This window comes from Neoarius graeffei, chromosome 23 (genome assembly GCF_027579695.1).
Source record: "Neoarius graeffei isolate fNeoGra1 chromosome 23, fNeoGra1.pri, whole genome shotgun sequence".
NCBI classification, from domain to species: Eukaryota; Metazoa; Chordata; class Actinopteri; order Siluriformes; family Ariidae; genus Neoarius; species Neoarius graeffei.
Genome location: NC_083591.1, coordinates 9,450,701 through 9,468,087, shown reverse-complemented (window position 1 = coordinate 9,468,087; position 17,387 = coordinate 9,450,701). Strand labels below are relative to the sequence as shown.

The 17,387-nt window shown below is 39.2% G+C and overlaps 1 protein-coding gene across 2 annotated transcripts in view; it reads right to left on the bottom strand.

Moving 5' to 3' along the window:
* hnrnpl2 (heterogeneous nuclear ribonucleoprotein L2) overlaps positions 1–17,387 on the bottom strand; it is a 34,492-nt gene that overhangs the window by 14,222 nt on the left and 2,883 nt on the right. For both annotated transcript variants that reach the window (XM_060905724.1, XM_060905725.1), the window contains exons 2-4: positions 4,379–4,497; positions 934–1,171; positions 714–799 (exon numbers count right to left, since the gene is read on the bottom strand). In XM_060905724.1, coding sequence (XP_060761707.1) covers positions 714–799; positions 934–1,171; positions 4,379–4,497 — 443 coding nt within the window. The remainder of the gene's footprint in view (positions 1–713; positions 800–933; positions 1,172–4,378; positions 4,498–17,387) is intronic.

Genomic DNA, 17,387 nt, shown 5'->3' with positions numbered 1-17,387 from the left:
AAAGTAAATTCTGTATTAAAATTACTAAATAAGCAAATGCCGTTACAGTCCATGAAACATAGGAAGTATAAGTATGAGAAGAAAATAGTAAATCAGAAAGCTGCGCACACAGCTTTCTGATTTACTGTTTTCTTCTGACACTCCAACGCCCCCCCCCCCCAAAAAAATCGGATCTGCATGATTCAGCCGTGAAAAAGGCGGCATGCGCCAAAAGGCGTGCCGTTTGCATCCAGACCGCCTGTGCGAATTCAATGACGCGACGAGTGGGGTTAAAGTTCACCGGGAAAAATGTAATTTAAAAAAATACGTTAAAAATAATCGATCTTTGGACGTATGAATCGATCTTCAGGAAATAATATGCAAATCGATTCAGAATCGGAAAATCGATTTTTTCAACACAGCCCTGGTATTCATACTGAGGGACAATTCACTGTAGCCAATACAGGCCATTCGGTGTATTCGGGAGGTGGGACAAAACTGGAGTAACCCTTTGGAGAGAACAGGCTAAACCCTGCACAGACAGAAACCCAAGTTCAGAATTGAACCAGAGACCCTGGAGCTGGGAAACAGCAAATTCTTGAGCCACATCTGTAATTCAAAAGGTTTTACGCAACTGACCCAGGATGTAGCCTCACTGCCAAGTGCTTTGCTAAAAGTATCTTTGGTTTTTTTGTACGTGGATTTGACACCTAGCCTAAAACAGTAAAGGATATTCTACCATAGCCTGGACACCATTTTTCCTGAAGATGACGATTCTCTGAACAGGACCACAATTGTTGCAGATGGTATACAGCACATCCTGCAGGATAAGAAAAATATATATTGAGGGTACATATTTATGGCTGTGGTTTTATATATGACTTTTTGCCCTGTAATGTTTTTAATGTACCAAATACTAATGTAACTGAGTTACAGAGTGCTTGAGAGTATTACCGTAGTGATGGGATAAATGGGGTTCATGATTGTGAATAACAAAACATTATTAACACTGCGAGAGTCGTCGGAATCGCCAGGTCGGGAGATCTTCTGACTGGTAGAGTAATTCACATAAGCAGGATTTCCAGCGATGTAGATCTGGTTGTCGTTGGCATACGTTACAGCATTGCAAGAGCCACTCATGTCCTCATATTCAACTAGGGCTTGGCGCTTTTTGGGCATCAGCACCACATAACTATACAAAAAGAAACAGGAAAGAATCTGGCTGAACCACAACTGTTCATGTTCCAAATACCACATGCAATGCAGTTGGGGGGCCCACACAATAAGAATTGGGGTATTTTCCAGAAAACAATACAACAAAATTAGAAATGAAGGAGTCTCTGCAGAAAAGGTGGCTGGATGGATTAAGTACATCCATCTATTGATACTAGCCAAACATGCAGCAATTGAAAAACACCCAAATGTCTACGCCAAACACACCCTAGTTGGTAATTAAAGGCTGTTGACTCAACACAGTGTTGGAGTTTTGCTACCATTAGTTCTTTACCACTACAATGGAAAACTGTATTTTCAAATGCTGCCTCATAAAAATGTATTGCATAATGGTCCATTTAAACATGAAAGAATTTTGCTCCATACAGCCCTGCTGTTAAGACTTTAATAAAAAAAAAAAAAAAAAAGTGCAGACTTTCCCAAAAGCATCGTAGCACAAAGATCATTGTTAAATGGTGCACAATGAACACACACTCTCTGAGAGATGGTGTTCTTAGCATTAAGAGGCTTTTGGGAAACCCACCACAGATGAGTACATAGCTCGTTTTGAACACAGACATGGCAACACTGACCATTAAAAAAAAAAAAAAAAAAGTGCTCTGAGAACACAATATCCCCTGCTTCAATATACTGCAAACAAAAATGCAATATGCATATTACTGTCCTATAACAAAGCCTTCTGCCAAGTTTCATGAAATTCCTCCAAAAACCATGAGAGGAGTTGATTTCAGAAGGAGAGTACCCTTTCCTGGGACGGACAGACAGACATCGCCACGACATAATCCCCCTTCGGGCCTTTTGGCCAGCAGGGAATAATAAAAAGCAGCAGTGTCGGGGTGAATGAGACACAAACACAGCAGAAAGATGTCAGCTGTTTTGTCAGAAGATTTTGGAAAGCCAAACACTGACTAGAAAAGGAGTTGGTGGTGGCATAATTGCATGTTCGAATTTGCGCATGAACATGTTGGTTTTGCCGCTTTCACAACCAAACACAAAAAACAAATCTCGGACATCAGCTTGCATGATACGTGAGCCAGTTACAGCCAAGGGGATGTCTCAGAACAGATAGTTATAACAAAAATATTATACTTGGTCATTTATTTATTGAGGAAAATGATCCAATATCACATTTCTGTGAGTGGCAAAAGTAAGCGAACCTTTGCTTTCAGTATCTGGTGTGACCCCCTTGTGCAGCAATAACTGTAACTAAACGTTTCCGGTAACTGTTGATCAGTCCTCAGCGCTCGAATTAAGTGGTCTCGCCGCGACAGTTATTTCCTCTGTGTGAGAGTTGTTCAGAAAGTCAGGCTGCCCCGCACGCAACTTGATTTTTGGGGCATACAAAATGATCCCTTTACAAGCGGCGCGGCACAGGCTTTAATAAAAGAAATAACTGTCGCGGCGAGACTGCAAGACCACTTAATTCAAGCGCTGGTCCTGCACACTGGCTTGGAGGAATTTTAGCCCAGTCCTTCGTACAGAACAGCTTCAACTCTGGGATGTTGGTGGGTTTCCTCACATGAACTGCTCGCTTCAGGTCCTTCCACAACATTTCCATTGGATTAAGGTCAGGACTTTGACTTGGCCATTCCAAAACATTTACTTTATTCTTCTTGAACCATTCTTTGGTAGAACGACTTGTGTGCTTAGGGTCGTTGTCTTGCTACATGACCCACCTTCTCTTGAGATTCAGTTCATGGACAGATGTCCTGACATTTTCCTAGAATTCGCTGGTATAATTCAGAATTAATTGTTCCATCAATTAATGGAGCCATCCTGGCCCAGATGCAGCAAAACAGGCCCAAACTATGATACTACCACCACCATGTTTCACAGATGGGATAAGGTTCTTATGTTGGAATGCAGTGTTTTCCTTTCTCTAAACATAACGCTTCTCATTTAAACCAAAAAGTTCTATTTTGGTCTCATCCATCCACAAAACATTTTTCCAATAGCCTTCTGGCTTGTCCACGTGATCTTTAGCAAACTGCAGACGAGCAGCAATGTTCTTTTTGGAGAGCAGTGGCTTTCTCCTTGCAACCCTGCCATGCACACCATTGTTGTTCAGTGTTCTCCTGATGGTGGACTCATGAACATTAGCCAATGTGAGAGAGGCCTTCAGTTGATTAGAAGTTACCCTGGGGTCCTTTGTGACCTCGCCGACTATTACACGCCTTGCTCTCGGAGTGATCTTTGTTGGTCGACCACTCCTGGGGAGGGTAACAATGGTCTTGAATTTCCTCCATTTGTACACAATCTGTCTGACTGTGGATTGGTGGAGTCCAAACTCTTTAGAGATGGTTTTGTAACCTTTTCCAGCCTGATGAGAATCAACAACGCTTTTTCTGAGGTCCTCAGAAATCTCCTTTGTTCGTGCCATGATACACTTCCACAAACATGTGTTGTGAAGATCAGACTTTGATAGATCCCTGTTCTTTAAATAAAACAGGGTGCCCACTCACACCTGATTGAAAACACCTGACTAATTTCCCCTTCAAATTAACTGCTAATCCTAGAGGTTAACATACTTTTGGCACTTTTGTAATATTAGATTATTTTCCTCAATAAATAAATGACCAAGTATATATTTTTGTCTCATTTGTTTAACTGGGTTCTCTTTATCTACTTTTAGGACTTGTGTGAAAATCTGATAATGTCATATTTATGCAGAAATATAGAAAATTCTAAAGGTTCACAAACTTTCCAGCACCACTATAGAAACTGAAACCATGTTTCATTCAAAAAGATGGCAATATTTGACAACCAGCTTGAATCCAGACATGTTTATAGGACTACTATCCAAGTGCAGTTCACAGATGTGAACTGAATTTCAAGTAGTTTACACTCCAAAAATGCCAGCACACTGTGTATCATTTTGGCACAGATGGTGTCAAGATATTTTTAAATATGTCCTATTAATGAAAAAGCTCTTCTTATTGCTGATTCTCATTATTGAAACAAGAGTAAATCAGACAGACAATCATGTGTTATACTATTATAGTGCAAGTTATTAAAGGAGAGGTGTACAGCATCAGTTACTGTCCAAAATATATAAATTTTTTTGCTCATAACATCAACTTTTCCTCTCAAATGAGGGAGTATAATAGGCAGATTTATCCTAAAAAATAAAAAGACACTAACACAGCAGGTTAAAGATGCACATTACCTAATGGTTCCAAATTCCTGCAGGGCTTCAACAATATCTGCTTCCAGAACTCCATCCACCAACCCTCTTATGTGGACCACGAGGGAGGGGAGAGGTTTGTGAGGGTCATCGTAGCCCTCCTGTAATACACAATGGTCATACTTGTTACAGTTTACAACGAGAGACATTTTAAAAAGGATTCATTACAAAGCTACAACACAAATGTGAATGGTCGGGGGGGGGGGATAAATTTTGTACACAAATCTACCTCAGTTTTTAGAACTAGAATTAGAACTAGAATTAGAATCATGGTTTATTGACCAAGGATGTTGACACACACAAAATTTGATTCCAGCAGTTGGTGTCTCTCTAGCGAAACCAGGGAGGTGTACAAACTATGTATACGTAATAAGAAAACTGGATATACATATGTACAACACAGATATTACACAATAACATGCAATCTACGATTAACAGTTTTTCCACAAAGTCGAGCTATGCATGACGAGCCAGAGTAGAATAATTACTATATCCAGTCACTGGATTTTGAGAAAGAGCACTTTTTAATTTTTGCAAATTTGACTTAAAACACACTTTATACAAAACATCCAACAAAATCATTTCTGCTCAATTGGACTTCTTAAAAACCTATCAAAGGCTGCACGAATTGATGTGTGTTTTTTTTTTTAGAAAGTGTCGTCTTGCCAAAACACAGAATAGCTTTAGACATTTAGGCCTATTTAATTCCTCACTGGACATTTCAGTTATGATTTTTTTTTTGAGGCTGCTTGCCCTGCAGGCAAAAGGTGTCAAAAAAGTTACCGTTGAGGCCCGAGGGTGCGCGATAAACCCATTATACCAGTTTGTATCGATACAAAACTCAAGTCAATACGTAGTGCAATACATTGAACGAAAACCAGTATATTGACACGCATTCGGAATGCTTCGTTTAACATTTGGAAAACTTCATTTACTTCCGCCATTGCACTGGAAGTCATGCGTGCGTGCATAGAAAACAAAAAATGGCGACAGCAGATTTCACTGTCATGCCGAACTAAGGTATTAGGCAGAGACCCGTCCACCCGTAAATTTGACGGGCAATTGCCGATTTCAACGGGCAAGTATACACACAGACGGATACTGAAACGGACGATAATGCCGAAAATTTTCGCACATGAATACTCCCACATGTCATCCGATAAATCCAGTTATGTTCCGCCCACACACGGACTGGCCATCGGGAGTAGCGGGAGTTTTCCCGGTGGGCTGGTGGTTCAGCGTGGGCCGGCGGAGAAAAAAAAAAAAAAAAACAGTTGCGCGCTGGCCTTTAATATGATAAGCAATGTTAACAGTTTCTTTAACAAACTGTTAACATTGCTTATTACAGTTGCGCACTGGCCTTTAATATGATAAGCAATGTTAACAGTTTGTTAAAGAAACTGTTAACATTGCTTATCATATTAAAGGCCAGCGCGCAACTGTTTTTTTTTTTTTTTTTTTCTCCGCTGGCCCACACTGAACCACCGGCCCACTGGGAAAACTCCCGCTACTCCCGATGGCCAGTCCGTGTGTGGTTCCGCCATCATTTACAAATCGTAAGAAACACAGTTTAATACGAAAAATACTGAAAACTTAAAATGAAAAATCAGAATATTTCATCGTTTCCGCCATTTTGGCCCGCACTGAATCTTGTAACATGCGGACTGAATAAATCGCGAATTCTGATTGGTCGAAAATTGCCAAACACCCTGCGTTGTAGTTTCCTCTTTCTTGGCGGGAGAACCGCATTTTTTTTTGCTGACTCACTCTTCTGGATCAAGATGAATCCCAACAAACGCCCCAAATTGAATGTGACAAAAACTGATTCGTTTTTCCACAAAAAGACAGAAAAGGTATGTGTGATACATTGATTAACAAGGGGGTTTCATTGGGGTATGGTAAAATAGAATACTGTTGTTTTTTTTTTTTTTTATTAAATACTGTAACTAGATCAAAAGATTATATACAATTCATTGTTGTTTATTTTCTTTTCACTTTTGTTACCAAATCAAACACCATACATACATCTGATACATTCAGGAGTGAAACTGAAAAAAATACAAAGTAAAAATATGCAATATTTCTGATCAAAAATTACACGCCATTTCACCCTGAAAATGTCCTAGAATGCAGGAAATGAAGTCTAAATTTCAAAAATTTTCGGGGGGGGCATGCCCCCAGACCCCCCTAGAGGGACTTCGCGCCTGCGGCGCTCGTCTTCGCACCTGCCGCGCCCGTCTTCGCACCTGCGGCGCTCGTCTTCGCACCTGCGGCGCTTATCAGGATTATATAAAATATTATTTTTGACTGGTAAATTTCTTTTTCTGCCTAATACCCTATGCCGAACGCACGAGCCAAGTCAAGTGTATGGCAGCATTTTGGACTAAAGAAATTAGCCAGGGATGGGAGTGTGGACAGAAATTTAGCAGTTTGCAATCTTTTGTAGCACAGAGGTAAAATTCTTGGGAGGAACATCAAATCTGACAAGTCATGTGCAGAGACATCATCCGATGTTACTGTCAAAAACAAAAAATTCTCAACGTCCAAGTTAGTGCATCCACAGTCAAAGTCACCTGAAAAAAAACTGTCAGTCGTCACCAGAGGGAAAAAAAAATAGGTACCCTATGGGTCCATGTGGCTACTGCTTATAAATAAAATTGTTTTCTGATACCATGTCCATACAGTAAATATAGCATATATATTATTTACCGTATGAGGCAGTAGCCACAAAAATGGAACATAATCCAAAAATGAATTTATAAAAAGGAGTAAAATATACCAAGTGTCTGCACTTTATATTATTCTACTCTTACAGCTTTCAAAACTGAAACCTCCGAACTGAGGCTGAGAGACACACACGCTGTCGCCATGACCGAAACTCTTATTTCCCAGAAAAGGCCCAGCACTAGAGCTCAGTGGTCTCAATACCCTTTTTGACAACTTCCCTTAACAACTTGGAAATGCGTCACATCACACATGGGACCACTGGCCAAAGGCGGCGAGGAAAGGGGGATAACCTGGAGTATATTTTAAAATAGGAATGCACGTTCCCTTGGTAATAAGCAGAAACATGTCTGAAAGCGATTTCTTTAATCTTATTCATTCGTTTTGAAAAATGAACTGAATTGTATACACTCACCAGCCATTTTAAAGTGCATATCACAGGTAAATTCAGGAGCAAGAGCAATGCAATTCTCCTATTTTATATTAAACTTTGGTCAAATATCTGTCACATTCTGCATTTTGTGCAATTTTTTTACCTTGCGCAATACCAGAAAAATTCAGTTGAAATCAAGCCATTTGAAGCGAATTGGTCCGCCTCTGAAAAAACTTGGCATTTGGATTTCCCGGCAAACATTGATTTTCGTGATGTTGCGTGCGGGACGCCTCCCTCTGAATCCTACGTCAGCGCTGGTTTGTTTATGAGAAAACGACCTGGTGGTTTTCTGCAAACTTCGTTATCACGTAATTATTAAAATGGTTAACAGATGTATTGTAGGAGGGTGTAGCAACACCAGTCTTGATGGGATTAGTACTCATCATTTTCCAAAAGACCGGACAATGAGAGAGAAACGGGAGCGCTTCGTGCGAGGCACCCGGAAAAATTGGCTACATGCTACAGCATTATTTGCGCTCACTTCACAAGGCCCGACGACTTTGAGAACTATTTGCAGTGGGAAATGGGCTTCGAGAGGCAACTTGATCTGAAAAAAGACACAGTTTCATCTGTTAGAATGCCCAAAGCAACACCGTCCCCATCTGTCACTGTCACCAAAGGAGCCAGCCGTGTTCGTCTCCGCTGACAGAAGGCGAAGTGCTGCATCCACTAAGGCCCTCGAAGCCGAGGACCAAGCAGAGCCGAGAAAAAGACCAAGAAAATCGGCAATTCACAAGTTGAGTGTTGCCAGGGTAAGAAATAATTCTGACATCTCATATTCTTCATCCAAAGGTGAAGTAACATCGCGCTCAGGTGACAATTCCATATTTCAGTGCAAAATCGCTAGCTGCTAAACTTGGTCTACACAGGCTGTGCACTGAAACCGTGCAAGCTCTTGCAGCCTGCTGGCGCTTCCGCAAGTGACATCACGAATCTGGCTCCAGACTCCCTTGGGATTTTTCCAGATGCTTTTTGTTATTTTAATTTTTTTCTGCTGTAGACAGATGGCCTTGTGCAAAATTACCCTTCTTGATGAGTGTGTAAAGGGACATACCTTCATAAAAAAAAAATAATAATAATTTGGTCTAGGATATGCACTTTAATAGGAACACCTGTATGTGCATGCTTGTTAGACTCATTCTTACATCACGATGACCGTGGCTACAGCCTCTATATGACGCAGCAGCCACAAAAAATAATAAATTAATTATTTTTTTTTTATTAGAACCAGGTTTGTAGTACTTGAGTATTAACTGCATTCAGACTTGTAAACTGGAGACGAGGACTGATTTTTTTTCTTTTTTTTTTTGCAACATGCCATAATAATTTGGCATAAGATATTTATATCCAAATTAAATTTTTTATACTAATTTTGTGAAAGAGAACGCACACTCACCTGTTCATACATCAGGTTCAGGGACAAACTAACGTTAATGGCGCTAAAATGCCTGGAGAGAACACCCCTAGGACTGTACGCTAGGGTTGGGCGGTATCCAAATTTTGATACCTTTAAACTGTCTGTGTTTTCCCGGGGTATACGGTATTACCGAGAAAAAAATAATATTTTGTTTCGGCCTACTGTGTAACGTGCGCCTATGCCTCAAATGTACTATTTAAAAGCAGCATAGCGAATTGTGTGCATTGTGGTATGGATTAAGCAGCAAAGCGAATTTTGTGCATTGATGAATGGATTAAGAGATATTTCAAAGCATCACGCAACTCTTCATCTTGAAAATAGCATTCAACTGTCGTTTACACAGGTCTGCGTTGAAACGCCATTTGCAGCACTATTTCACCTACTCCATCAAAAAAAAGTACACGATGAGCAGGATCATACCCTTTCAAGCATGGGAAATAAAAAAAAAAGAAAAAGAATCAACCAACACCCAAGTCCGTTTAGACTGCGCGATAAACCATATTCTTCAGCGCAAATGAGGCGAACCTAATTCAAATGCGTGATAGCTGCACAAGGCAAAATCATATGGGCCCACGTCATGCCATGGCGGGGAAATTAATAATCAAATGGCCTTACCTTGCTTAAAACGTTGTCTTGATCACATAACTCCTTACAATTATTCCACTTAAATCCATACGGTTTAACACACCCAACAAAGATAGCAAGCGCATTGCTAATTCCCACCAGAAACCTAACAGTTTACGCTACGATGTTTTCTTCCGTTTCTTCAGTAGATGACATTTCAAACGTTTATTACCCACATCCCAAATGTCATACGTTATATTATTTTACCTTGTTGTTACTCATGTAACCTACTCAAAACACAACTCATTGGAGAGATCTCGTGGAAGTGGAGTACCCCAGGCTATGGTGTGCCTTAGGGGACATATTAGATTTTTCGTTTGGTTTGAAACCAAAATACTGCCACACTGCTGATGTTGTATTTTTTTTTTGCCACTAACTTGTTATCTTGACTTGCCATCTTTCAACCGCGGTCTCAGTCTCTTTTTTTTTTTAAGATAGGACAGTATAGAGAGACAGGAAATGAGCGGGGGAGAGAGAGATGGGATCGGGAAATAACCTCGGGTCGGAATCGAACCCAGGTCCCCGGATTTATGGTACGGTGCCTTAGCCATCTGAGCCATGACCCCCCCGGTCTCAGTCTCTTGCGAAGCTTTCTGTCAGACTCCAAATGTCACGCAGGGTTGCCATGGTAACGACAAACAACCCTGCACGCGATGAGAACTTCTTTAGGAAATTGATAGAATTAGTGAAAATACGATCACACAGTTATTCGGGATGATCTTCAATTTATTATTTTATATTATGACCTCATGTACTCCATATTTATTTAGATATTATATATTTTTTTAAAATGACGGTAATGAGACCGATACCATTGGTACTTTTGGATACCTCGGGATACCTTCTTACCGTAATACCGCCCAACCCTACTGCACGCTTTACTTATACAGACTTCTCGTGCAGTGGGGGAAAAAAAAAAAAAAAATGCACTGCTGTGTGTTCCATATAAACTATCGAGGAGACAACAGAGACAACCTCAAACTTCAATCATCATTTGGTAGGACCACATCCAGAGAAGGAAGTGGCACGCTATTTCATTGCTCTGTTGATAGCGGGGCTTGCTGACTGATGAACTAGATAGTGTTTACCCTCTCCATAGGCTTAGCTAGCGAGCCGTGTTTTACATGGCCAATTCTCAAAAAAAAAAAAAAAAAAAAAAAACACCCCATGACCATAAATTTTATACCAACCCGTGCTAACCAAAATTTTGTGAAATTGTTTTTTTGTGAAGTAATTTTGTGCATTTCTATGAACATTGTCAATGGTCAGCTGTTTCCCGGGGCATGCCCAGTGTGTGTGCTTTCCATATATGGAAGTTACATCGAGAAAATCAAATTTACCGCCAAAAACGAAGCACTCTTGTTGGTCAGACTTTGAAACGAGGCTTGAAAAGCGTGTTTCCGGTAACCCGACCGATCGAGAATTTCCACGTCGAAATTGCCAACCGTAAAGTTTTTATTACAAATTTCCCTCGATATTTTAGTGTAAGCGACATTAGTTTGTCATAATTCTTTGTTTCAACACATTCAAGTTGTGAAAGAAATGATAAAAAGTAAAATGTTTCGTCACTTCTATCAGCCCCCCTGCATAAACATGGGCGCAGCCATCTTGCGCAGAACATCATAACTCGAACTCTCACGATATTCATGTCGATCATGCAAGTCGTCTGATAAACTAACATCATGGCGGCCACTGACAGTGGATATCTGCAGCAACTGTGGAAATGGAGACGGAGAAACTGATCCTGACCTTAGCAAACGTTACAAAACTGTACTACCATTATGTAGGGACTGTAAGGAAATGCGAATCATGCCTGTTCGCCAGCGACCATTTGGCAAAGCAAAAATAATTCTACTTCTGTGTTACCAGTTGTATCTCACGTAGTGCCAAAGTGTTAACACGTTTAAAGATTTAAAACAGTGATTTTTCTTAGTCACAGTCAGAATATTTTGATAACATCTCGTATAAGACGTGTACTATTGAAAAAAAATTGTGCCAAAATGTTCTGTAAGATATTTAATGTTTTTATAGTTAAAAAAGACTTTGAATTAAAAGACTAATTTTTACTATACTAAAAATACATTGATTTAAAATGCTGAATGTCTCAGTATATTTTAATTAGTGACTAGTCACAATTTTTCAAGTGTTTTTTATTCGTTTAAAGATTTAAAACACTAATTTTATGATGTGTGGTATAAAGGATTCTGTGCCAAAATACTATTTTGTAAGATGTTTACTTGTGTTAATTTTTTCGAACAAAATAAAAAAATAAAAAAAAACTTAAGAAAAAAAAATAATAATAATAATTTCCCCTACCTACCGACCCTATTTTAGTACTTCATGTTACCTGAAACACACCATCTTTTTTTTTTTGGCCTAAATATCTTTGAGTTTGTCAAACAAGCCTGATAAACATATTGACAAACTTTATACTTTCCTATGTGCCCACTGCCAAATAATGAGTTTTTAAATGACCTAAATTAGATGAAACATAAAACTTGCCACCATCCTTAGTTACACCGTACTCGGCGCGCCGAGAGCCCACTTCTGCATTCATAAGAGACAGTTTCCATGGTAACGGCACAATAAATCACTTTCGCCCTTTCGGTTTCGATTGGTTTCTCTTTCGCCAAGGTTTACATCTTCATTAGTACTTTCATAAACTACCATTATTGAATCTGTATTGTTTACAGTATTTACATTTCAAGTAACTACAGGAAAATTTCCTTTCATATGTAACTTAATTTCACTTATTTTTTTACTCCTGTTTATTGCACTTTCTAACAGAATCAAAATGATTCCGAACATTTTGTGATGTAACATTTGCATTATGTACATTTCAGAAAATCAATACTTGTTAAAGCTATCTATTATTTTCAATTGTATACATTTCATCATAATAATCTTCAGAGTCGGCTGAATCTCATTTGTTATCTTTGTTGTATGAGTGATTCCACGCTTATGGGTACTGAAATGGGGACATGAACTTATTTTTAAAAATTCACCTAAAACCATTTCTTTTTTTTACCATCAGGTCACAAAACATGTAATCTTTAATGAATGATATGTTAAAAGATAACACTAATTTTCTGAGATGTAATAAAAACATTTATATGCCAAAGTCAGAACGTAACAGAAGTGTTGTGGACATATAGATTCTCAATTTTAACAATGTAGAATTACTTTTTGAAACATAGGAAGGTGATGTATTAGCAAATATAATTAATAAACATGTGTAGTAGAATAAACATACACATTCTTTCAATAAGATTAACATGGTATATAGCTAGATTGTAATTAATTTGTAACAGACGCGAGATGGACAATCGTAACAGAAGTAATGTAACAGACATCATTTTGGAACTCACAGGCTTGACTTTGGCATATAAATATGTTTTTATTACATCTCAGAAAATTAAAGTTATCTTTTAACATATCATTCATTAAAGATTACATGTTTTGTGACCTGATGGTAAAAAAAGAAATGGTTTTAGGTGAATTTTTAAAAATAAGTTCATGTCCCCATTTCAGTACCCATAAGCATGGAATCACTAATATAGTAAAGATGTATTTTGTGTAATCGGACTCAACTGCAGCAATTTGTATTTTGTTTTTTGTCTTAAGCGCACTAGAAATAATTTAAGCCTTCTGCTTTTATTGCAGGAATTTGTAGAATGTTTTATCAGTAATTACAGTGATTTGTAAAGTCCTGGTTAATGAATAAACAATTAATGAATAAACTAAATTTAGACTTGTTATAACATTTTATTAAGTTAGCAAATAAAACTTGTGTTAAATGCCTAATAAAATATAATTTACATTTAAAAATTAATGCTCTCTTTCACTTCTTTTTAAAGGAACAGTCCACCGTACTTCCATAATGATAACTATATATACACACTGATATATATACACATAATATATACATAATGATAACTATAATGACAGGCGTACTAACACCTTCTGCGCACTTCGACAGCGCATTAATACCTGCACTCAGGAGTGAAGGTATCAATGTGCTGTCGAAGCGCGCAGAAGGTGTTAGTACGCCCGTCATTATAGTGCGGACTTTCCATAGCATAGAAAATCGCTACGTTTCAATTTGTGTAACTGAACTTTGTTTCATGTCACTGGTCATATAAACCTATGTAAACAGGAAAAACGTGGAAGAGTTTGGTCGCATCTAACTACAGCCCCAAAAAATATCATTGGCCATGCTGAGCCTAGCTACATTGCTAACAGGAGTAACAGCGCGTCTGACTGACTGGGAGGTCGCGCAAAGCTCAGAGAGGTACGGATCAGCTCGTCTCAATTCAGAGAAGAACATATTTCATTATGGAAGTACAGTGGACTGTTCCTTTAAGGCTCAATTGCAGCTCCAGAAGTCACCAGATTGCATGAGAAGAGATGAAATTTTCAAAATTTGTCCCCACCGGTCGCAACCAAGTTACACTCCCAACCTTCCCAGTCCTGGTTAAGCCCCGACCCTCTCTCATGTTATTTGCCCTATTGATAGTGGGCGGGGCTCATTGAGCGATGAATAAGCTTCTGGTCCGGTTTCCATCAAATCCCGCGCTCTGATTGGCTGACGAGCGGGTCTGTATCCTACAATACAGACCCCAGTTACGGACCTCTGGCGACTCGCTCGTTCACAACAAACATAGTAGCATTTTTTTGTCAACATTTATTATTATTTTTTTTTTTATAAGATTATCAAAAATATAAATTTTTACCAGCATTTCTCAGGAGAATAGCATTAATTTTACATCATGGATAACAATAACGACAGTCTTCATAGCAAAAGCGAGTTTTACTACCCTGAGGAAGAATAAAAAAACATTTCAAGAGAAAGCTAAAAACCTGTAACTGTTGCTAACACGGAGCAAAAACATAACTGAATCCTGAATGACTCAATTTTGTATAAATAGGGGACTACATAGGCGGCAAAACAGTTTTTTTCCTGCCATGGAAGTGCACTTGTATACCAAGGAGGAAGCCATTTGCATTACAGATGTGAATGAGAATTCAAAATGGCGGCTCGGCTCTCCCTTTCGGGCGCTCTCGTTTTCTGTTAGAATTTGGTAAAGATAAAAATAAATATATTATTTACCAGCTTAAGGTCGGTCCGTATGGTGAAATACCATGACCTCAGCCTTGAATACCGACCTCGGCCCAGAGGGCCTCGCTCAGTACTTTCAAGACCTCGGTCATGGTATTTCACGATACGGACCTCCCAGATGATAAATAACCTATATATCTGTAGCCTGTTAACTAAAATGGTGGAGTCAAGCAGTAACGTTAGTTCAACACAGTAGCAGAGATGCTTTCACATAAAGGCAGCAACAGCCACCGTCAAATGGTGCAGATGGAGTCTTGTTCTCGGACTTGACTCAATTTTCTTTAATGACCTGGACTTGAACACTGGGGACTCGAGACTGGACTCCGATTAGAGCAAATGCAGCTTTTTTTGGGGGGGGTGGGGGGTGGGTGTGTTTGTATTTCAAGTATATTATTTACTGATAATCCCAGGTAAATTTAACTCAGAGTAAGTGGTAAATGTCCTAATAAAACAATCCTATGTCTTTGCGTAGAGAATGAAGACATAGCACTTCTTTTCAGAGGATTACCAATGAAACAGAGTTAACTTATCCAGGTGGTTAAGCCCCCAGTGTATAAGCCCCGTCTTCAGGGATCTTACGTGTGGGGCTAAAACACCATATGTGATTTTAAAAGGCATGTCAAGAATTTTTAAATTCTGTTTCAAATAGCTTTATTCAATTCACATGATCAGCAAAAGATCAGCAAAAGCCAAAGCATGCATGCATGTCGATTTCATACCGAAATGAAAGGTAGACTGCCTTTCAGATTTTAAGCAGAGGTCATAAAAAGAATTTTCCAACACCTAATTATTTTTGTTTAGTGGCCTGAAAGCTACTGAATTCGAATTGCAGACTTCCAATTTTATTTTATTAATAGAACAATTATTCCACTATTTTTTCCTGCTTCACCATGATCCAATTCAAGATACTACGTTATGTATCGCGTATTGGGCTTTCCCCTTTCGCGCAAGGCATTGTGGGATACAAATTTGAAACAAGAGAGGAAATTGGAAGACATGAGCGTGCGAATGAAATGTGAAAGACCGACTGCAGTAACGGAAAGCGAGAAGAAAAGGCATTATGTTATATACGAAAGAAAGGAAACGCAGGACCAAACTAATAAATATTGGCGATCAGCGAGCACCTCGGTGTGATCAGCTGTTTGTTTAGTGACAGAATAATGTAACTGTCAGTGCACAGTCAAGGTAAACCTGTAGATGGCAGTAATGCAACACTGGATGCCAGCTGCCTAAAACCCAAAAGAAGGAGGAAAAGAAGGTGCACATGCGTGCACCAGACTTCCTCTGTCTGTACGAAGCAGGAGATTTCATGCACATTATTTGCTAGGGAATCCCCTCAAATTAAATAAATTCCCAGCCACAGAATGACCTGTTTTTTTTTTTTTTTTTGATATTGCAGAAATAAACCAAATTTCAGAGGGAACTAAATTTCACCAATATTATGAAATATAGCTTTAACACAAAATCTTGACGTGAAGCGCTTCAGTTAGGCTTTTCTTCACACTCTGGAGAAAGGATTATCAGGGCTCGAAATTCTTTTTTTTTTTTTTTTTTCCACCAGCCAGCCAGACTAGTTACCTTCCAAAGTAACTTGCAAAACAGAAAATCAACTAGCCAAAATTTGTTCATGTATGAATTTTACTTCTGTCAAAAATAACGCAAAAAGAGAGTAGTTACCATTGTTCATGACTAATGTGCATTTATTTCAAGACCCGAGTATTTCAATACTGTTGTTAAATACATAAATGAGAACACCACAGAGCACCATAATATTATAAATAATATTATATTGGAAAACTTGGCAACTTGGTGTACGAGTATTGAAAGCAAATATACTTACTATCATGACTATAGCACCCAAAATATGTCCAACATGCTTTCTGTATTTAACCATTTGAGAGAGAAAGCATTCGGAGCTTCATACTGACTAGGAATCAACTCGAAAAAAGTTAATTATTCCATAAAAATCGTATCGCAGCCAAGGCCTACCCTGCTCCCACATTTGCTTACAAGTCATTTGTCGTTTCTCCTCTTCAGACCGAGGTCGCTTTGTCCCCGTCTCTGGCAGTTTCTGTACACCTTTCAGAAAATTCCACATCGCAATGTAGCTTTGGCAGATGTAGATGTAAACAACAACAAAAACACGTGTTTAAAGGGGCGATAATGTTGCCACATCTATTGAATTTGATAACGTGATGTGGCAGCAGGGGCGTGGCCAAGCGTCAGTCTGTGAATGGAGGGCGGAGTCAGGGAAGGTAAGTGCTGGAATCATTGCACCTGATGGGGATTAACCTGTGTTTGTGTCTTCCCCAGTGACCACGCCCTTTATAAGGAGAGGAGAGCAGAGAAAGGGAGCTCTCTCTCCCCAACCAGAACACGTGCGCGGCTGGGAAGTGATAAAAGGCTGAAAAGCTAGCAATAAATAGTTCATTGAGAACTCAGTTCTGGCCTGCCGTGCTTTTGTGCTCCACCCACCTGGTCCAATACCAGGAGTGGAGTGGGTGATTACTGCAATATTCAACGAGATGCGTTATATGCATCCGCAGTCGTGAAAAAACCAACAGCCTGACTCGTACACGACATGATTCGGAATTCTTCGGTATTTTCTGTCCTGCCGATAAACACATCAATTAACACAGACACGGCACACGCTTAATATGTGGCAGCTTTAGTT